We start from the raw sequence: 22022 nt of genomic DNA on the forward strand, positions 1-22022 counted from the left end.
TCTCCCCAGCTGCCAGGCACCCTTAATCGCTGATGCGTGCCGACAACGTGCCTAGAGCATGGTCGGCCGACCTGTTCCCGCCAAACAACATATTTTCGAGCATACCCTGTTGAATACCGTAGCTCTCATTCTCCTTTGACTTCAAAACGGATCTCAGCAAGATAAGAAGGATATTCTTTCGCTGGTCTTCGCCCAATATTAAGAATTATAGCCCATCAATTCTGAAAGTAACATCTTTCTCGCAGCTTCTCACTTGTATCTAGTATCGATGTACATTTCTGCTGCTCTTTCTACCTAGTGACACTTATAATGCAACCCAGCCCTAGTCGACAATACCAATTCTCGCAGGTGGATCCGTACATGGGGCAATTGACAGGTACCAAGACGGAGTACCGCATTATTTTATCAAACATACTACTCAAACGGCGCCCTGCTCGCAATCAAATGTACACATACCGGCCCCCTGACAAGCCAAATTTACGCCGTTGTCAAATGATATCAAGAATTCCTCCGTCACATAGCCAACTCTGCACGCATGTTTGCATCACCGCTCCTGCTCCGTGACGATTTCTGCCTTCTTTTCTGCTGTCTCGTCCTGTTCCTGCCTCTCTTCGAGTCCTTCCTCCTTCTGGACCTCGGGTTCATCCTCTTCCTTCATCTCAACGTCTTCTTTTTCGATATCCTTGGTATCAGCAGTGGGCTGAACACCTGGCTGGTCTTCTGAAGTTTGTGCGGAAGCTTCACCGTTGGCCGTCGCAGATGTGGCTGGTGCCACGGCGATCGTGTCTTGCGGTGAGTCGGGAGGGGTGACAGCGGAGAAGCCGGGAGCAGATTCTTGTTGGGGTGAGCTCGTTCGTGTCCGTACTGCTGCCGCTGCGTTTGAGTCACCGGCCGAGGGGCCAGCAGCTGATGGACTTGCGGCGGCTGAGGGCTTGACATCTTCGTCCTCACCGTCTTCCTCGTCGGCATCATGTTCGTCGTCATCCATATCAACGTCTTCGTCCCCAGGAGCAGGCGAACTCTTTAATGAGCCGGTTCCATTGGCCGCGGGTCTTGCTGAGGACGCACGTGATGCATCGGCGGCCGGGGAAGCATTTTTTGTGTTCCGTCCACTGGCATCGCCGTTAATGCTCCGCGTTGGAGTTGCATTTGCGCTCTCGATATCTGGGACTGCGTTGACGTTCTGATAATCCATAATGTTACGTCTTCGTGGGCGGCCGGGTTGACGTCGCACCCCGGCGCGGCTCGCTTGCTCTTCATCGTCGCTTTCGGAAAGGTCGCCATCTTTAGTCGTGTGTTTATCCCATCGACGCTCGGTATATCGTACATCCGGGTTGGCATCAGCGTCCATATCGTCCATTGCATCGTCGGCCTCGTCATCCATACCCGGCACCATTGGGGAGCGGGGAACGTCTTGCATTTGCACAGACGGGTCGCCCGTGCGTCTCAAGTTTTCGATGACATTTGTTAGTATCTTTTCCAGATATTCGCGAGAATTTGCGTTGTCCATGTTCGATGGACGAACATCGAGTTGGAAGTCTGGCCCGAAGTAGTCGTAGTAGTCATTGTATGGTAGATCGTGGCCCATTTCGTGTCCGACGAGCTGGCCAGTCTCATATGCCCACGTTCGCGCAACATTTCTCATAGTATAGCCACCACCACCGAGCACCAGGGTTGGCAAGTTGAAGCTCTTGACATAGTTGACGCAGTTTGCATGGCCTCTCATACTCAAGTTGAAGCAACCCAGTCGGTCTCCCGACAAGCTGTCGCCCCCACATTGTAAGACAATGGCTTCAGGTTTGTAATAGTCCATTACAGCCTTGATGGTTGGTTCAAATACTCCTTTGTACGTCTCATCCGTAATACCATCCCTGAGTGGGAAGTTGACGGAGTAGTATTTGCCATTGCCGACACCAATGTCGCGAAGCTCTCCAGTACCTGGGAAGTATTCTCCGTATTTATGGAATGACACCGTCATAACACGGTCGGTCGTGTAGAACGCCTCTTCAACACCATCACCGTGGTGCACGTCGATGTCGATATAGAGAACCCGCTGCTTGAAGCGGAGAAGCTCGATGATTCCAAGGACAATGTCTGTAGGTTCTGGGTCAGCACGACTGGCATTACATCACTTCAAAACTCGACATACCGTTTACGTAGCAGAATCCACTCGCTTCAGCCTTTTTCGCGTGATGCAGACCACCGGCCCAGTTTATGGCGACGTCGCATTTGCCTCTGTTCAAGCGAGCGGCACCTTCCATGCTTCCACCAGCACTGATACCGCAAAACTCAAACAAGCCATCGAACACAGGGCAGTCGTCTCCCACGTTGTATTTTCCTTGCTCTTTGGAGTAGCTGTCCATGTTGTCTGGGGTAACCTTTTGCAGAAACTCGACATATTCATCGGTATGGAACTGCGTCATCTCAAATTTTGAGGCCGGCTTCGCGCGCTATGGTAGAATTAGCGGTGTATGTAAGATTATAATGGGAACTCCACACACATATATCTCCATTTTTTTATACAGGTCGTAGTTCATGATCAAACTGTGAGCCATTCGTATACGATGCGGCTTCATCGGATGTCCCGATACGTATGAGTAGTTTCCAACATCTGAATCATAGAAATATGCGACTTTCTTTGGTTGCGATCCATTGAGGACATGGTCGTCCAGAGGCGCAGCGAGCGCCATTTCGTCGTCGCAGGTTGGGTGTAGAATGTTTTAGACTGTTGTGGTCACTGACGAGCTTTAATTTTAGTTCTGAGTGAAGTCTGAGCTTAAGCGTTATGTCTTGTGTCTGAGTATGTGTTTATTGTGGAAGAGCATACATGGAGCTTCTAAAGTGGCAGGGCATCGCCCGCTTTTACACCAATTACGCGACAGGGCCGAGCGGCGCGTTGCGGTGTTGCGGGAGAGCTAAACGGCGAAACGATTCGCCGAGTGGCCGACCGGAGCTCAGTAAATGGATGGCGAGTTCGTGGAGCTCTCGTTGACACTGTATTTGTCGACTTTAACTTTCGTCGCATTCCATTCACTTCCTTCTCGCTTCGCAACAGTCTTCATTCAACCTGTCTCACGCCTCTCTGTTCCTCCTTCAACTCCAGAACCTACGTCCGCGCTCCTGTTAGTCACATCTATCCTCATGGACAGGTTAACACGCATGCTAGCCGCCGCCCAAGGCATGGGCGGCATGGGAGGCGGGCCTGCTCAAGTGAGTCTCTTCTGATATATGAGTCGCGTGCTTGCCCACGAATATACCTCACTGGTCATGTCTCTTGGGATTTCGAGCTGTGTGCTCGATCTAGGACCCAAGACTGATGACACTATTCATAGGACACAAACCTCATCGACAACTCCGAAACCGTCTACATATCCTCTCTCGCACTTCTAAAGATGCTAAGACATGGTCGTGCTGGTGTTCCCATGGAAGTGATGGGACTGATGCTTGGAGAGTTTGTTGATGACTATACCGTCCGAGTGGTGGACGTCTTTGCGATGCCTCAAAGTGGTACAGGAGTTAGTGTAGAGGCTGTAGATCCGGTGTTCCAAACGAAGATGATGGAAATGCTCAGGCAGACAGGTCGACCGGAGACTGTTGTCGGCTGGTACCACTCACATCCTGGTTTCGGCTGCTGGCTATCATCCGTCGATATTAATACCCAACAGTCGTTTGAGCAACTGACTCCCCGAGCGGTCGCCGTCGTTGTCGATCCCATCCAATCTGTAAAGGGCAAGGTCGTCATTGATGCCTTCCGTCTCATCAACCCGCAGACTCTAATGATGGGTCACGAGCCCAGACAAACGACGTCGAACTTGGGCCATCTGAACAAACCTTCCATTCAAGCGCTTATTCATGGCCTTAACAGGCACTACTATAGCATCGGTATCAACTACAGGAAGACTGGACTAGAGGAGAACATGCTCATGAATCTTCATAAGCACGTCTGGACGGAGGCCTTACAGATGGCCGATTTCAGGACAGAGGGGAAGAGAAATCAAGACAAACTACAACGTCTAGTTGGACTGGCGGAAGGCTATGAGAAGCGTGTCAAGGAAGAGACTGAGCTAACGAAAGACCAACTGAAGACAAGATATGTTGGCAAGGTGGATCCCAAGAAGCGTGCGTATAAGTCTATAGCTGTACGGACGGATACTAACAACTATCTTAGATCTCGAAGACGTCGGACAGCAGCTCATTGAGGACAACATCGTGTCTGTCTCGCGCCAAATGATTGACAAGGAAGCCTCCGTACCAAACAAGCTGAACCGGACCGCAAACGGATCAAAGGCAAACGCAGATGCAGACAGCGAGATGGAGGAAGACTGAGCACCATCGACGTCTGTCATGAGGATTATGATTATGGGTTTGGCGAGGATAGGACCATGTGCTATACCACTGCCCGCTCCGGACGTGATCTTGGGCATGCATGGAGCGGTTGATACATATACTGGAAGGTATTCGCATCCAATCGGTGCGTAGACAACAGAATCGGACCTTAATGAAACGCATCGAGTCAGGTTGATGATGACAATTCACGAGTTACTCCGCTACATTTAGCTTGGACTGTCCTTCCATCTTCCACGGTCTCCTCTCAAACCCATGGCCCTTCTTCACCCGTCGTCCTCGTCTGTAATGCAGCGTTCGCAACAATGCCGCAAAGATACCTCCTCAAAAACCTGTTCTTGTTCCTCCGTTATTTCACTAAATCCCAACACTACATCGCCCAAGTACCATCAGCACTCTTATACCCTCGTGCTTCCAACCGTTTGCGCAACTTCTCCACCGTTCCTGCCATCTGCCCTTCCCATTTAGACTTCTATATCGCCTTGCCAACAAATTCACCCAGAACTGGCAGCATTAAATTGCCATGCCGCACCTTCGATAGATTCACACACTTTTGTGGCTAATATGTCAGTCGCATCCTCTCAATTAGCAGCCGTTTCGTGTCGCGCTACACGCACGCAAAAGTTCCAGCACAGGCTCTTGCACCAAATACCCCGCATTATCCATCGAGGCCTCAAGAATACTGAAGAGGTGTTTCTGCCTTAGAGCTTAGGCATCACGGTGGGCCTTAGATATATAGAAGCTTCTTCAGTCAACATTACAAAGCAGATGGCAGAGTGCAATGATGCATGCTGTGCAGTCTTGCCACTCCAAGGTATTCTGTCATCAGTCAGAGATTACCCGACTATCGTGTGGAGGGCGCGCCACATCATACATGCATAAATAGCAAAGTAGATGCAGCAGGGTGAAGATGATGTTGACAGGAGCGGTGTACTCGCAACACATATTAACAATGATGTTTCCAATAAACCGTCGTCGAAATCATTGATCTTATGTACACAATTGCATCGTACTTCTACAATAATTATTACAACTTCTGCGCATTCGAAATGCAGTAGATGGTGGGGGCCAGGCCAAAAGAGCCGTTGGATGTCAGCCAATCACGTAGACCTGTTACCCGTGCTGAAACACCTCACTTCAGACTCAGCGCGTCCTCGTCTGCCTCTCATCGTGTCTCCTCATTCCGTCTCTGCGACAGACGTCCACCTCGATATCTTGCTTCGATGCATAACCGGGCGAGTGAAAGACCTCCAGGTCAGAAGAGACGCGTCACCTCTACATACAGGGCCAAGTCTCGTGAGTCAGGCAGGATTCAGCAGACACATGACACCCGCATGGCCAAAGGGAAGTGATTTGCCATGAGATACTCATTTTCTTACACTTTTCCTGAGTTGGGGGGTAGAGGAAGTCGTGATCAGAAACATGTGAGACGAAGAAGTGGTGGAAAAAAGGTAGGGTGATGGAATTTGCACTGCAGAATATTGTTTTTGATGCTATCTTTCATATGCCAAACACGCAGACACACCATGGAAGAGGAGATATGAGTACCGGAGTGCACAACAGTCAGTCCACAATAGCGATGTTAAGAGCATACTGCAAAGCGCGCGCGATTCCTATCATCTCAAGCGGGTATCATGACCCACGCGAAATCCTGCAACACAAAGCCCCAGCGAGGCGGCTACAGAGTTATGACCTTGGCCACTCCATGCACTCACGATGGCTACAAGCTGGGAGCAGAAGAAACACAACCTTCCACAGCGTGCTGGGGAGCATCGAGCAATCCCCCAGCAATCCGTTTCGCGCCTCTGTGCGCTGGTGTCTTGATTGGCTCACACTGCGTCCACGGATGGCGGCTCGCGTGGCATCTCCTGTTCATCGACTATTCTCTTGGCACTAATGTTTCACGATCCATACACTATTCACTTTCTTGTTCCTTCTCTCACTATTCGCGCTGTGTGTGAGGCCCTCTATATGCTTCACTACATGTCCATCGCCACTTTTTCATTCCTTCTACTTCCAAGATGGCTGTCGCCTCCTCACGTTATTCAAGAGTGCTATTGTTCAACTCACGTTCCCTTGCACAATAGGACTTTTGAACCATGCCGACTTTGTCAAGAATACGTTGTGTGTTCGTTTCCGTCATTACCTGACGCTTGAGTTCTTATCTTTGGCCTTTTAACAGCTCGCTTCTCGCTATCGCAACGCTTCTCAGGACCTCGTACTTTCAACATTCTCACGCAGGTCGTGTATATACATACTTTTTTTATTCTCATATCTGGCAAATCAGGCAACGATATTACCACCATACAATCCATCTATTCTATTCGAGTCCCTCCGATATCCAACTAGCCTCACCCATACGGAAATGCGATTCATCAACTTTGCTACAGTGCTGGCATATGTGGCTGGGCACGTCGGTGGTCACTCTTGGGCTGAACAGGATGTCGTCATTGACGATAACGGCAACTACGTCGGCAAATTTGGGTACATGCGATCATACATGGCTCGGACCGACCCAGGCTGGGACCCCCTCAAGGTACAAAATCTTGTGGCCAACGGTCCAAATCAACGCATCAGCGACTCCTCGTTGGTGTGCAAGGACACACAGCAAACTCCCCAGTACAGTGACCAGTATCCGAAACTGAAAGCGGCGCCGGGCAACTATGTTGCAATAAGGTACCAGGAGAACGGGCATACGACTTTCGCCGACTTGAAACTGTTGGAGAACAAAGTAAACGGTTCTGCGGTATGGGTCTACGGTACTGCCGACCCTAAAGAGGGGGAAACCTTTGGAGATGTGCTTGCGTGGACCAGCGATGGTAGCGGCGGCGACAAGAGAGGCAAACTGCTCACGGTAGCAGATTTCGACGACAAGAGATGTCATGAGGTCAGCGACAAGCCAGTCTCCGTCCAGCGACAAAAGGATTTCCCAAACAACGGCCCTCTCTGGTGCGAGACAAGTGTTCGCCTCCCGGAGGATGTGCCAGCGGGCAAGACCTATACTCTGTACTGGATCTGGGACTGGCCTAGCACTCTCGGCGACTTCAAGGACGAGTACTACACCAGCTGTCTAGACATCGATCTTGTCGACAAGCCAGACCTCAGCCCCGTCGACACAAAGTACGTAAAGAACGGCGGCACCGGCCTGGCCCTCGAGCAACAAGACCCCAACACCAAAGCCGTGTCGGACTACAAGTCACGCACCGCCTCCTCGCCCGTCCCGCGCACTCCCGGCAGTGCCCCAACCGGCAGTGCCCCACTCGTCAAGGAATCTCTAGCTCCAACCACGCCAGTCTCCTCCGCAGCAGACTCTATTCCCACCCTCATCGGCCGTCCCGGTCCCGGCGCCGGCGATACGAATGCCACCCCAACACCGGCTCCTGACGCCGACGGCATGGTCACAGTGACTATCAAAGAAACCGTCTACGTCACCCAGCCTCCGCCTGTCGCAACACCGTCCACTGCTCCATTAGGGCAGAGTCCAGACGGTGCTGTCGTTGTACCCGGTCGCAGGCGCGCGTTCTACGCTTAAGCTAAAGCGACAGACGCTGCTGTAGTCAAATCTTTTCAGTCTCGACATCTCCAGCAATGTGACAATTTCGTTCGTTTTTCGGCGTTTGTGCGCATCTTCATTTGGTCATCGGCATAGCGCTATAGAATTAGGACACCTTTTTTTAAACCACCGCATTGCTGGCGCTCTGGGCGCTTGGGCTATATTAAATGCCAAGGAGTTTTGTGTGTGGGTCAGGGCGTTTTCTTTTTTTTTTTTCTATCTGTCAAGGCTGCATGTATGTGTCTGTGTGTGATGCAGAAGAAACAAGGCATTGTTGGTATGGCATAGCGTCGGCGTCTTTTTCCCTGTATCGTGTTCCCATTTTGTAGTACCTGGGGGGCTGCCTGGACAGGCGCCAGATAAGTCAGTCTGCTTATATGAAAGGGTACTCTTCCCCAATTCTTGCCCTGAGCCGTGTATAGGTGCAGTGCTGTTATGTATGTATATCTGTCTGTCAACCAAAGATATCGAGTTATAGAGCAAAGTCACGTGCGCCCCCTCTACAGGCGCTGATTGGCCACGCACCCAGCCCGCGGGGCAAGAGCGCGCAGCACACCCGTCGTCGAACACCGTGACATCGGAATATAACCACCCTACCCGCCCGTAATTAGCTGCCAAGCACACAAGACTTGCCGTCCGTCCAAGCTAGACTTGGCACTCCTCCCCGGGAAGATTCCTAGTCGTCTTTCTACAGATGGGATCTTAGGGAGAGAGGAAGGTGAACAGTTGATTGGTCGGGTAGCTGGTGGCCGGGGAAGGTGGAATCTGGGACTGGGGCGTGGAATGTCGTGACGTTTTCGGAGGGTTTGATAGTGACGGCGGGTTATATGTGCTAGCTGGGGCGGGAGATTGCGATGGGCGGTTGGTGCCAGATTGTTGGGTGGGTGGTGGGTCGGGCGCGGCGCGGTGTGGTCTTGGGCGATGGGTGCAGGAGGAGAAGCTTAGATATTCATATGTATAGATTGCTCTGGCGTATAGGGGGTGTTGTATGGTGGAAGGTAGTGCGTCATGCAGCGTTGTAGAAGGTGTTAGTATCGAGGCTATAATCATTCATCCATCCATCCATCCATCCATCTTATCAACATACCCTCCCATGAAACACACAGTAATAAACACAGCATGAACTCACCTTCTAAGCGCTATCAGCACCTGATCCTGCCCTGCCCTGCCCTGCCCCTGCGTACCATTCATCTAACCACACAGGAAAGCCTCTCCCATTCTCTCAACATCTCCTATCCTCTCCTCCCACCCCATTGGCCTCACGCACACAATAAAGGGCAACCCAGGCAACAGCCATCGAACACCGTGATCGCGATCCAGACCGCGTCTTTTTTTTCTCTTTGGAACAGAAAGGGTGGCCAAGTGCCACAGGGGGGATAGTGGTATGATCGGTGGATGTGGTTCTAGGCTCTGTCCACCTAGGCAGCAGGGGAGGGGAGCTTTGGCTGGCTGGCTGGCTGGCTGGCTGGCCAGAAGCGCAAGGTTTGTTTGGTGTGGGTGGAGTCACGTGTTGCGGTCTGGAATATGGGTGGGTGGTTATGCATGTGTGTGTGATGGTAGCTGAGAAGACGATCGGATATACATATATGTGTGTGTATGTATGTTATATATATCTATAAGAGTTACCACGCGTAGACGCAGCTAGAAACCTATGATTGGCTACTCACCTATCAAAGAGGCAAGCACTTTCACCCCTGCATCCTAATACCCATTGGCTAGGAGTAGCATTCCTTGGCATATAGTCGTGATTAGATGTATCCAGAATGAAAAAAGGAAAGTGGACTCTTATGTCGATCGTTTCTCGACGTGCTTAGCATTACGTCCGCGGTATGTGGAGTCTATAGACCAAGAAGCTTTCCTATTAGTCGGACAGGTGTCTAAAGAGGGAATTTTATCTCTTAGTCGATCGTTTTCGCGGCTGCTTTGGTGTGCATCCGCAGTGCATAGCCAAGAAAAGATCTCATTGGTCTAACACACCTTCAAAGAGGAAATCTTAACTCTCTGTTAATCGTTTTCGCGGCTGCTTTGGTGTGCATCCGCAGTGCATAGCCAAGAAAAGATCTTATTTGTCCAACACACCTTCAAAGGAGAAATCCAATACTCGTGTTGATCGTTCTCGGTTATCCTGCAGTACATCCGCAGTGCGTTAGGTAGAAGGTGGAGAGGATGTCGAGCCTGACATTAATGCGCATCCTATTGGTCGGATACAGATCTAAAGGGGATATTCCATCTCCATGTCGATCGTGCTCTCGGCTTTCCATCGGGGAGCTCTGCTAGTCTTCCGTAGGTGGATAGATTCTAACTTAACTAGGTATAGATACCGGTAGTGGAAACCATGAATACTATTGGCTCACGGACTGTCGAGAGGGAAAGTAGATTCTCATGTCAATCGTCTTCTCGGCTATGCGCCGGGGAACTATCAAAGCCTTCCGTAGCATGGGCTCAGCGACCGATAAAGATCTCATTGGCCAGACACGTCTTCAAAGGAGAAATCTCATCGGCATGTCGATCGTGCTCTCGGCTTTCTGTCGGGGGAGCGTTGTTCGTCTTCCGCGCATGGACGGTATAAGATTCGGCCAAGCATGGGAGTGATGAGAGATATCTTATTGGCTCATGCACTGCCGGCGAGGAAAGTGGATCTTGTCGCTGATCGTGTTCTACCACTACGTCCGCTGTGCATTAAGGAGTGGGACTGTGCGGGAGAGCTTGACTATACTGAGTATAGCCCGTCGATGATAGAGTCTCCTCGATATATAATATACGCTTATTGGCTGATATGTCTGACTAAAGAAAGACTTGACTGTATCTAGCATAGATCAGACCAGCCGTTTTCTCTACGCTCATTGGCCCACGCACCACACAAGAGGAAAGTGGATTCCACATGTCGATCGTATTCTCGGCTTGCTAGTTTCTGCATCCGGGGGGCTCATGCCCCTGTCTTCCGTCCCCAGCGCTTTACCCAGAACTTACTAGACGACCTGCGGGGCTCCAGAACGCTATGAGACATCATTGGCGCAGCCGAGTTCAAAGAGGGAATTTGAATGCTGTGTCGATCGTTTTTTCGGCTATGGTGGACGGACATGTACCCGCATTAGCCTCAACTAGACAGCTCCACCGTGCTATACTTGGAGGTGGGTACGTATCCACAGATGACTCCACTATCTTACAATGATGTCATTGGTGCATCTGACTTCGGAAGAGGGGAATCTGCGTGTTATGTTGATCGGTTTCTCGACGATACATGATGCGGTTCCGGTAGAGTACATACGCACCCTGACATCCAACCCGGTCTTCCAGGGGTGCACGGTATCCACACGTGCGTGTAGAACGATGGGATCAGCTTCTTTGCACTTCCATTACCGAAAGTGATAATCTTCCGCTTTTTCTCATAATCTACCACCGTTGACCGAGGGCCAAATCAGCAAACCGTCATCCTACTCTGATCTCCGTGAGACTACCTCTTTCCGTGCATTTCCACTGGCAAGCCGACAAACTTGCAAACCAAGAGTACCCTCAACTTAACATAAACGTACTACCCGTAGCTATCTTCTTGTGCTCGATATAAATTCACGCGTCAAGAGCCTAGCCGCCTCCCCGAAATGGCCGAGCCTGAGACAGACTGAGTGATTGAAGCGGTCTGTGCGGGACTTTTCTCGTGATACCGAGTGGTGCCCACTCAAGATATCCAACCCGCACGTCTCTCTTGCTTGTTCCCTATACACCATGACAAACCAAAGCTACCGCAACGTCGCACGTAACATATGTCGACATCCATCGATATCTTCCCCAACAAGAGTGGCCTCTGCCTCACATGGTACCACCACCCCATCGCCAGCTCACAGCCTCTATCTGAAAACACTCCACGATGACACCACCTCCTTCCAAACAAACCTCACCAAGAAGAAGTTCTCCCACGCCCCTTCACGTCATTACTTGGCTCGTATCGATCTCCGCGTGCCGGTCGTTGCAATCGTGCGAAGTATAGATGTCGTTGGGCGGAGCGGCAAGGAAGGCCTGGCTTGAGTCGTGCTCTGCGAGCTTGCTTCCGCGCTATAGCCCAATCACAAGCTCAAACCACTATTCCTCGCTCTCCTTCCGCCATAGCGATACACAGTCCAGGATGTATCATGTATGCGTAGATCGAAAGCGGCCGACTCTGCTCGTGGTGTGATTCCAAAGCCGTAGGCATAGGTGAGTGAGGTGGAGCCATCATGTGCAGATGATGCATCCATCCATCCATCCATCCATATCCATAGCGGCGGCGTCCGTGGGGCCGAAACCCGTTCGAACAGGCAGGCAGGCAGGTAGGTATCGCGTCGGCGGTGAAATGTGGATGTGGATGTGGAAGTGTCCTGCCAGAGACCAAGGGAAACGATAAAAAAGCACGCTCGTACCTCGTGGCACGGATTTTACGAGCGGTGCTGTAATACTAGTATATCGAGCGAGTCCAAAGCAGGACGGCCACCTATCAATGTACTCTGGATAAAACAAACATTGTCGGATGGCGTTATTAGGGGCCGCAATCGCGGAGCTTCACTCGGTTCTCTACTATCCTACTATAACCCGCTTGTTCATTACAATAATTCGCCGTCTGTATTTGTCCTTGTTGGGTCGATTTGTAGTCTCAGATCTGCGCATCTACTGCACGTGCGTACGTACCACCCTCAGCCTACGTACTTATCAGTCGTGTTTATGTACTTAAGTAAGAAGATAACTCTAGCTCCTTGTAAATAATTTTTCTTAACTCTTACCTACCGTTCTTACTCCCAAAAGCGGTAACTTGGGTGCGGGACTAGTAGAGTTCAGATTTGTTGAATACGGAGGATAAGAAATATTAAATACATATATATAGAGAGAGAGAAAGAGAGAGAAGTAAAGGATGCGGGCGGCGGAGTTTGAACGACGGCAAAGGGGTTGACTTTTGGTCTCGTTGTGTGTCTGTCTGTCTGTCTGTCCGTCTGTCTGTCTGTCTGTCCGTCTGTCTGTCTGTCTGTCCGTCTGTCCGTCTGTCTGTCTGTCTGTCTGTCTGTCTGTCTATCCTTGTGTACGTCCCGTGGATGCGAAATTCTTTTCACCTGTCTCGACGACCGGGAGGGGGGACTTGCGACACGCATGTATATGTACGTATGTACAAAACCACATGGATGTAAGCAAACGGGAGGAACCATCTTATTACGGGAGTGAATTGACAGGAAACGCTTCTTCATACGATGCCCATGCGCATGCTGGCGTCGGTAATCTTCTTATAGAGACCTACACACTGATAGACTTATAGACTTATAGACTTATAGACCTATATACTTCTATACCTCACGCTACTATATACTAATCGACAAAAATAATCCCAAAAATCCACACATATACAGTATAGTATAGTCATGACATGCGCGGACGTTATATCTATCCCTTCCAACTCCACTCTCACAAAACAGTATAAATGCTGCCGCCCATATAAACCAAACCTCCCAAAAATCCCAACGATAACATACCCGAAAATGCGTTCTTCGTAACGGTCGTCTAATCCATGCGTCTACGCAATCTAATCAATGCCTCCACCCACCCCTCCCCATCGCCCTCTCACACCCACACTCACGCAGGCGACGACGGTACATCCAAAACACCCCTCCCAACCAGCGCGCTCTTCCGCGCAATTTTTTCAGCCATACCCTTGATAGGGCCCCCAGCCAACAGCTCAAACACGCTGACCTGCGCCCTCGCCTCCCTAAAGATCCAGTTACGCACTTCGACAGCCACGAGACTGTCGACGCCGTAGCTGCTGATGGGCTTCGAGGTGTCGATGTCTGTTTCGGGCATGAGGAGACTGGAGGCCAGCTTGGCGACGAGTGCGTCGAGGACGAATGTGGTTGCTGCTTGGAGCGATGCAGCGCCTGGGAGGAGCATGTTGAGAGATGCGGATTTCGTTGCTGTCATTGTTGGGGTTGATGTTGAGTTTGTGGGCTCCGGGATGAGGTCGAGGCGGCGGTACCAGGAGAACCTGTTGTCGTGGGCCCAGAGCGGGTTGAAGATGGAGGACTGGGCAAGCAGGCCGCCGGACGAGATGCCGAGTATAGTCTCGGCGGGTGGAAGATCCGCGTCTGGTGTATCCGGCCTCGTCGAGAAATGGGGCGTCAGAAGGGCCTGAACTTCTTCCATCGTAATAGTTCCCACACCGTCACTCTTCAACCCCTCGACGATACCAGACTTTTCACTTCCTGCAAGCCAGCCAACGCCGGTGGTGACGGTAAGAGCAATGGCAGACCCGCGTAAGCCTTGAGTCTGACGGTATGTTGCAAGTGCGTTCTGGTAAGCGTTACCGGCATTGTAATTGGCCTGGCCTCGTGTGCCTACGACGCCTGCTACGCTGCTCATGAGGATGAAGAAGTCAAGATTGTTCGGGAGGAGGGTGTGGAGATTGTACGACCCTTCAATCTTCGGTCTCGCTGCTGTACAGTAGGTGTCGTAAGACATCTTTTCAAACAAGGTGTCGGAAAGAGACATGGCGGAATGGATGAGACCAGCCAAGGGAGGAAGCTCGCATTCGATTCGGGTGATGGTGTCCTTCAGCTCTCCAAAGTTGCACACGTCACAGGCGTAACCCTTGACATCTGACGCTCCCATTTGCTCCAACTCGACCATCTTCTTATAAGCGTCAGGGCTGTTCGCTCCGGATCGGGAGATGATGGCCAAATACTTGGCGCCATGTCTGACGAGGTATTGAGCCAGACTGTGGCCAACGCCACCAAAGCCTCCAACAATCATATACGTCGCATCCTGTCTTAGCGCGAGCGAACTTGGTCTAGGCACCACTGCGACCGTTGTGGAAGCATTGGACGTGACGACGACTGGATCAGACGATTGGCTCAAATCATTCAGCGCGGAGGAGATCTGGGACATGTCATAGATCCGTGTACCTTCCAGATTCCGCATGACTCGCGGCATGCTGAATGCTTTCGTCATGGCGTCATGAAATTGGTGGTTGCCTTTTCGAGCTCGTCTTGACATGGAAGCGTTGAGGTCAACTCTGGTATAGGTGAATGGCATTGTCGTATCTGGTAGGACGAGGGGCTTCTGTTTCTGTAGCCACGGAATGTCGATCACATGGACAATGCGACTGCCTTCATCTGTTTTCATTTAGCAAAGAATTGCAACACAAGAGTAGTTCAAGATCATACCTTGAGATAGACAGTCACAAACCGCATCAGTGATCTCCTCGTCCTGACCCAGTACCACTAGTTCAACACCCTCTTGCCCTGTTGCCTCTAGTATCACTTCAGCACAGTCCTGTTCATCCTCGATCAAGATAGTAGTTTGGTTGAAGAAGATGCTATCGTGCATTGCAAAGAGCTTGCGCCATCTTCTGATCAGATCCGCTTTCTGTGCTTGGCTCTTGACGACTATCCAGACTCTAGTGCTCTCATGCTGATGGCTCATGCTGATATATCTTATCAAACTGAGTGCTGTTTCGTTTGTGGTGCATAGTAAGAGTATGCTCGTGGCATGGGCATGTGGCCCCAAGACTTTGTGCGAAACGACAGCATCATGAGACAACGCACAGGCTTCCTCGTATTGAACTCCTTGTGGGAGAAGCTTGACTGAGCTGCGTGGTACGCGCACTCTGTTCCGAACCAGGCCACCCGAAGGTTCAAAAATGACGACACGGTCACCTAGGAGTAGATCAGAGAATGTCGCCCGTGAGCCTTGTTTAGTTGGTGGAAGTCTTGAGATGAACCCAGCCGCAAACTGTCCGAGGACGGTATTTGTTGTCTGGCCACTGAAGGTATGGTAGTCAACCGATCGAAGATGGACCGCTTTGATCGAAACTTCGACCTCGTCATCAGCCAGCTCTGTTGTCATCATCTGTTCATCTACCACGAAGCGTAATGAATCGTATTGGCCAGCGGCTCCTATGTCCAGACTTAGCGGTCCTGGCTCCTGTTCGAATGACGTTTGCACCAGCTTTGCTTCTCTACCACACTCGACCTGGAGCAGCTCGTTCATGTTGTTCATTTCTTTGACCCTCGGAATCATGACTTTTCCGTCGCGGACTGCATACTCGTATTCCTCGCGATCGTACTCTTCCACAAAGACACTTCTGAAGACAGCAACCACATTTTTAGCCGCACTCCGTGACTCGTCCTCGCAGTCGAGGTCCAACGTGTACAATGCCAAGCCAGAGTCCTCATTGCGCATCGATCGAAAGATGCCATGAACAGGGGCTAGATCAGGGCGGGAGCATTCAATTTGTGCGCCTCGCGTGAGCCAAAGTGTACCGGACGAGTGCATGGTCAACTGTCGAAATGCTTGAAAGTCATGTTCGGACATGCCGGAGATGAACGGACGCTCGAGCTCCAACAGCGATATGCATTTACGATCTTTGCATGCAGTAGTAGCAGTTTCGACATCCATGACCACTGCACTATGGCCTTGGCTCAAAAGCTCCGCCTTGACTGCGTCTGTGAGTGCGTTGATTGCTTGAGAAACTTCCGTAGGTTGGACCAGAATGATTTCGTCAACAGCATCAGCCACTTGCAGGCTTGGTGACGATTGAGGCCGAACTAGTCCGCAGATAACAGCGAAACCATCGCGTTGGAATCGCTGATGAATGCTGTTGAAGCCTCGAGCAGCCAAAAGTTCATTTGTAATTGTTGGGTTCCAATCGCTCCTAGCACCCGTCGTGTTTTGCTGTAACAGTATGATCTTGGCATCCATATTCAGTAGCAATCGCAGATTGTCCAAAACCACGCCAGCGTCTTCAAGCTGAACGCTGTCGACGTTGAAGATGAGTAAATGGTACGTATTAGCGACATATCCTTGTTCTTGCGGATCTTTGTGTATTTGCAGAGGCCTAAATTCCAAATGTCCGGCCCAGTTCTCGAGCTTCTCGCAAATTCGTTTCCCATTATCATTGGTATTCGTAACGTTGTATTGAAAGAACGGCGGCGCAGTCTCTGCGCTGTGCAACGAGTGCAGTAGCATAGACTCGACGAACGGCATTGACCGCTGGCCAACCTCCAAGACCGACCCCTTCGGGGTCTTGTGCGCAAGAATGGAGCAATAATGTAACAAGAAATCGTCGATCGAAGTGTCATGTGATAGGGATGTCGAGATAGACTTCGTCCCGAGGTTCACGTCCTCGTTCCAGACAAAGGCACTACATAGCTTCGCCTTTGGATCAATAAAAGTACTTGCGTTGGATGCTTCGGTAGGAGCATCGAATCTTGTATAGCCGACACCTTCGAGGATCACTTTCGGTGCACTGAAATCCTCATTTCCGAATATCATGTTACCCTTCACGCCTCGAAGACCATGCTGAGACGAAGTCGCATAACCTCTAAATGTTCCTCCAGTATTTTGGGGAAGATCGGCAGAGACATAGATACGTTCGATTGATGTCGGCACCATTGAGTCGGAGGCAGTCAGTACAACCGTCTGGAAAAGGCCATCGAGCGTCGTAGGATGTAGCAGATGGGGCTGCTCAAAGTTCTCTGGTAGAGAAGACTTGGTATCAGGAATCCTGATGGTAGCCGTCACCACGCCAGATGGCGATAGTTTTAATTGGTGTACTGTCTGGAACATTGGGCCGTATTTCAAGCCGGTGGCCTCGAATTTGGCATAGACATCTGCGGGAGCCACGGGCGTAGCGTCTACGCAAGATTGTTTGTATATCTCTTGTCTTTTGGTCCAATGTAGCTGTGTGAGTTTTGTGTCCTTGTATAGCACTCTGAATTCCCCACTGCAATGCTCTTGCCAAGGCTGCTCGCCTAGCCGTGCTGTGATGTGGAAAGCATGAATCAGAGTGCTCTGCGGCAGTGATGCTGGAGATGCTGTGTCCTTTGGTCGTATTGTTAGGCTCGTTTCCAAGCCTTGTGGCGTTGTGGGTATAATCATAGCCTTGCCAATCTTAACATTCTGCAATTCGAAGCCTTGCACGACTTGCTCAGTATCCAAAATCTGTCGAGCTGCTTCGAGGACCATGCATAGCATGCCAGCAGCCGGGTACAGCACGGTACCTTGGACTTGATGGTCCAAGACCCATGGCATTTCCTTGACCCTAATCGTGTTTCGCCATTTCATATCGATGTTGTTCGAGTCTGGCGTCAACGCGCCTACGAGATCCAGGCGAGGCAGTTTTCGAAAGCGATATGCAGCGCTTGCACGAGCCTCATGCCAGTAAAGCTTGGAGTGATTCCAAGGATAGGGTGGTAGATCCGTGATTAGCTTCGAGTCGGTACTCCCGTTGCGGCACAGGCTGGATAGCGAGACAGGGTACCCATGGGCCCATATAGTGCCCATGGCAGATAATAAGCTTTGGGCAGAATGCTTGTTTCGTATCAGGGTAGAAGCGTATATAGGCTGTGGCTGCCCCATTCCCTCGAATATTTGTCTTATGCTAGATTGTAATGTTGCATGGGGCCCGATTTCAACGATAATATCTGCTCTATGGGAGGCTTCGTGGTAACGCTTTGTATCTAGATTATACGCCATTAACTTTTCCAGCGCTGCGGTAAACTCGACTGGAGAAATCAGATTAGATATCCAGTATGATGGCCCAAGATCCAATTGACGCTCGTTAGGATACACAGTTGAGAACATCCTGGGGGCGCCATTCTCCGGCTTGGCAGTAGGACGAATGTGCTTGATTGCATCGGTATACTTGTCCACGACCTTTCGCATGTACGGTGAGTGGTACGGACATTCAACCTTGAGTAGTCTTGCAAACACGCCGTCAGCATCGAGCTGTGCTCTGAGCTTCTCAATCCCAGCAGCGTTTCCGGAGAGGGTCACGTTTTTGGGACTGTTGATGCAAGCCACCACAACATCACTGACGCCCGAGTCTTTGATGGCCTGTTCTGCTTCATGTCTGGACAGACCGACTGCCATCATGCTGCCCTGTACGTCAGGGTCTCGTGCCAACGCTGCGCTACCGCGGCCACGATGGTATGCCAAACACCAGGCATCCTCTCTTGAGATTCTGTGCGACGCATATGCAGCTGCGATCTCGCCGCTAGAGTGTCCGATGACCGAAACCGGTTTGACGTCCCAGCTGCAAAGTAGGTCGACTATCGCGACCTGGAGGACAGTACACAGGGGTTGACTGTATTCAGCTTGGTCCAATTTTGAGTCATACTGGTTTCGGGAAAGCTCTGTCAGGGCGGACCAGGGTGCTCCGAGACTCTGCATATACCTATCGGCAGCAGCGATACTTTGACGGTATGTGTCGTACACGAGGAGCTCATGTCCCATTCTTCCCCAGTGGCCGCCCTGGCCGTTGAATACGAAAGCGATTTTCGGATTGTCGGTACTGCGTTGGACGGTTGGAGCTGTCAAGCTTGAGCCCAACGCGGTATGCAAGTCAGTTGTCGAAGTTGCAACGGAAAAAGATCTCCATGCAAAGGTCGAGCGCCGAGAGCACAAGGTGTAAGACAAGTTACTCGCCAGCTCCTCGTCCACAAGATCTGGGCGGTGGAAGCCATCTAGGTAGGAGTGAGTGGTATTCATCAGCCTCGTGACTCCACTTTGCTCAGGTGAAGACCACACGTAAAGCTTTGGTGATGTTGTGCTTTCAGGCTCGGCTATCCCATGTATGATCTCAAAGGACATATCGCTTGAAGCTTCCGAAGGCGAGATGCTGTCAATGGACAGAACATTATGGTTCCCGACAAGCCCGTGATTTCGAAGGTAGCTTGCAGCATCATCGATGATAACGTGGGCCAATGTTCCGCCAAAGCCAAAGCAGTTGATCGATGCCCGCCTGATACCATGGGTAGGCCAGGTTGTGAGCTCTGTGGGGATGGTCACTCGGTAGGCGTCCAGGTCATTTTCCGGACTGGGTTTCTCAAACCATAGATTTTGGGGAATGAGGCCCTGTTCGACGGCCATGATAGCCTTGAGGATGCCAGCAAGGCCAGCACAGCCTTCGAGATGACCAATGTTTGGCTTCACGGAGCCGCACAGAATGGTCTCACCAGGTCGTCTGTTGGCGCCGATTGTTCGTCCTATTGCACGCAACTCGGCCGCGTCTCCCGCAGTTGTCCCAGTGCCATGAGCCTCGAAGTATTGTGTGTCGAGCATGCTAAGACGTGCTTTGCGGTATGTAGACGCTATGAGATCAGCTTGAGCGTCACTGCTGGGTAGAGTGATTCCAGGAGTCTTGCCATCCTGGCAGACAGAAGAGGCCCTCACAACAGCGCGGATCGTGTCATTATCGCGGATCGCATCATCCAAGGATTTCAGAACCAGAATGGAAAAGCCTTCGCCTCGGGCGTATCCGTTGGCACGGTGGTCGAAAGAGTAACACTTGCTATCTGGACTGAGAAAGTTCAGCTGACCCATGCTCATGATTGGATCCGGTGCAAGTATGGCACCAACGCCACCTGCAAGAGCGACGGTGGCCTCTCCCGTCCTGATGCTCTCACAGGCTAGGTGGAAGGCGACAGACGAGCCGGAACAGCCAGTGTCCAAGGTCATACTAGGACCTCTGAGGTCGAAGAAGTGGCTAATCCGATTGGACAGAAATGCAGTGCTGTGGCCAGTGGAGCCGTAGACTGGCAGATTCTCTGCATCGATTGCAGCGCTGGACAGATATCAGTGGAGGTCATATAAAAATTCGGGAGGACAACAAACAGTGGTTGATAGTCTTTCATGAACGAGCCGACGTAGCATGAGGCCTGGCTACCGGCGAGCTGGGACATGCAGATGCCGGCATTCTCAATAGCCTCGTATGCAGTCTCGAGTAGAAGTCGTTGCTGAGGATCCGTGGATACGGCCTCGGCAGCGGTCAAGGAGAAGAATGGGGCGTCAAAGGCAGCAATGTTCTGTTCCAGGAAGTAGCCACCACGGACGTTGATGGAGCCATGTCTTTTCGAGTCGGGATGCCAGAAGGCGTCTATGTTGAATCTATCTTTGGGGATATCCTTCAAGGCACAACGAGCATTGACGAGGAAGTCCCAGAACTTCTGGGGAGAAGTGGCGGTATCAGGAAAACGACATGAAAGGCCTACGACAGCTATTGGCATAGCAGGGTCATACTGTGGGGCACTTTTGGCAGATGGCGAATGGAGATTGTGTTGCGATGCCATGTCCTCCTACACAACAGCAACAACAACAACAGGCGAGTCGCAGACGTCCGCACAGAGTATGAAGAAGTCCAGCAGCACGAGGAAGAAAGGATAGCCAAAAGAAAAGGGCCGAGAGTGAGAGCGCAGCATGCTAAATGGAGGGCGAGAGTGGGGAGGAGATGGAGTGGCGATGGATATATATGTAGAATATGCACATTGATGGTGAAGTCGGGACAAGGGTCAGCGGCAGGGTAGAGAGATGTTTGGGACGTTGGGAGAAGGCCATTGAGGACGGGATAAAAGAGAGGGATTTGTGGTGAAGGTTATCGGCAAGGAGAATAGAAGGGGGAGATGGCGGAGGAATTAGAGAGACAGCCAGTGGTCAGTGAAAGAGAGTTGGGGAGTTGGGGGGAGATGGGGAAGTTGGGAAGTTTTGGGGGAGAAAGGGAAAAAGGGAATAGCCAAGACTTTCGAACGCAGAGGCGGGCAAACTTGGAAGTCACGGACGGTTGTTTGTTTAGGTGGAGGAGGATGGATTGATTAGGTAATTAAGGACGAAGAGCCAAGCTCAGTCAGTGGCTCTGTTGCCGAGAACAACTTAACACATCTTAACAGATGACAGACCGGCTCACTTTTCTCACCTTGCTCTCATCATCATCACTTTCTTGCCGTCAGACTTCCTCACTTTTTACTCACTGACTCGCCATCTCTCATCTCATCTCATCTACGACAAGTCTGGGGAGGCTACAGGAAGCACGAGTGTAGTGAGTAGTAGTAGTCATACCGGTCGGGAGTAGGCATGATTTGATTGGGATCGAGGGTACTCGAGTCAGGCGGTGGGCGGGTGGTCAGTGTCAGTGTCAGTTTCGCGACATGTATGTACCTCGGGAAAAAGCCATAGAGGTTCGAGATGTTACGGGTCTGGGTCCTGAGGCGGCACACAAGACAAGAATGCGATGCATCTGGACGATTGTAGGAGTAATTACGGCCGGTAATGTAATGGGCATGTTTGATGATATTGCAGCGAGTGAGTGTGATGGAGCGGGACGGGGAGCAGGTTGGTGGAT

The 22022-nt window shown here is 51.1% G+C and overlaps 5 protein-coding genes across 5 annotated transcripts; 3 read left to right on the plus strand and 2 right to left on the minus strand.

The window, feature by feature from the left end:
• Positions 1 to 240: 240 nt before the first annotated feature.
• Positions 241 to 2855, minus strand: EJ05DRAFT_513329 (uncharacterized protein). Its single transcript, XM_033748423.1, has 3 exons — positions 2502 to 2855; positions 2150 to 2450; positions 241 to 2094 (listed from the first exon to the last, which is right to left on the minus strand). Exons 1-3 carry the CDS (start codon positions 2688 to 2690, stop codon positions 545 to 547), a joined length of 2040 nt encoding a protein of 679 aa, XP_033597455.1. The 5' UTR covers positions 2691 to 2855; the 3' UTR covers positions 241 to 544.
• Positions 2856 to 3062: 207 nt separating this feature from the next.
• On the plus strand, positions 3063 to 4782 carry EJ05DRAFT_478826 (26S proteasome-like protein regulatory subunit). Its single transcript, XM_033744538.1, has 3 exons — positions 3063 to 3210; positions 3333 to 4119; positions 4169 to 4782. Exons 1-3 carry the CDS (start codon positions 3160 to 3162, stop codon positions 4324 to 4326), a joined length of 996 nt encoding a protein of 331 aa, XP_033597456.1. The 5' UTR covers positions 3063 to 3159; the 3' UTR covers positions 4327 to 4782.
• Positions 4783 to 5073: 291 nt separating this feature from the next.
• Positions 5074 to 5842, plus strand: EJ05DRAFT_118811 (uncharacterized protein). Its single transcript, XM_033739057.1, has one exon. It carries the CDS (start codon positions 5239 to 5241, stop codon positions 5704 to 5706), a length of 468 nt encoding a protein of 155 aa, XP_033597457.1. The 5' UTR covers positions 5074 to 5238; the 3' UTR covers positions 5707 to 5842.
• A 633-nt stretch (positions 5843 to 6475) lies between these two features.
• Positions 6476 to 7995, plus strand: EJ05DRAFT_118904 (uncharacterized protein). Its single transcript, XM_033739058.1, has one exon. The coding sequence runs from the start codon at positions 6710 to 6712 to the stop codon at positions 7874 to 7876; it is 1167 nt and encodes a 388-aa protein (XP_033597458.1). The 5' UTR covers positions 6476 to 6709; the 3' UTR covers positions 7877 to 7995.
• A 5114-nt stretch (positions 7996 to 13109) lies between these two features.
• Positions 13110 to 21428, minus strand: EJ05DRAFT_468021 (ketoacyl-synt-domain-containing protein). The gene is made up of 3 exons (XM_033742863.1): positions 20522 to 21428; positions 15070 to 20471; positions 13110 to 15018 (listed from the first exon to the last, which is right to left on the minus strand). The coding sequence occupies exons 1-3, from the start codon at positions 20974 to 20976 to the stop codon at positions 13487 to 13489; spliced, it is 7389 nt and encodes a 2462-aa protein (XP_033597459.1). The 5' UTR covers positions 20977 to 21428; the 3' UTR covers positions 13110 to 13486.
• Between the last annotated feature and the right edge of the window lie 594 nt (positions 21429 to 22022).

Source organism: Pseudovirgaria hyperparasitica (genome assembly GCF_010093815.1).
Source record: "Pseudovirgaria hyperparasitica strain CBS 121739 unplaced genomic scaffold EJ05scaffold_14, whole genome shotgun sequence".
Lineage (NCBI taxonomy): Eukaryota > Fungi > Ascomycota > Dothideomycetes > Acrospermales > Acrospermaceae > Pseudovirgaria > Pseudovirgaria hyperparasitica.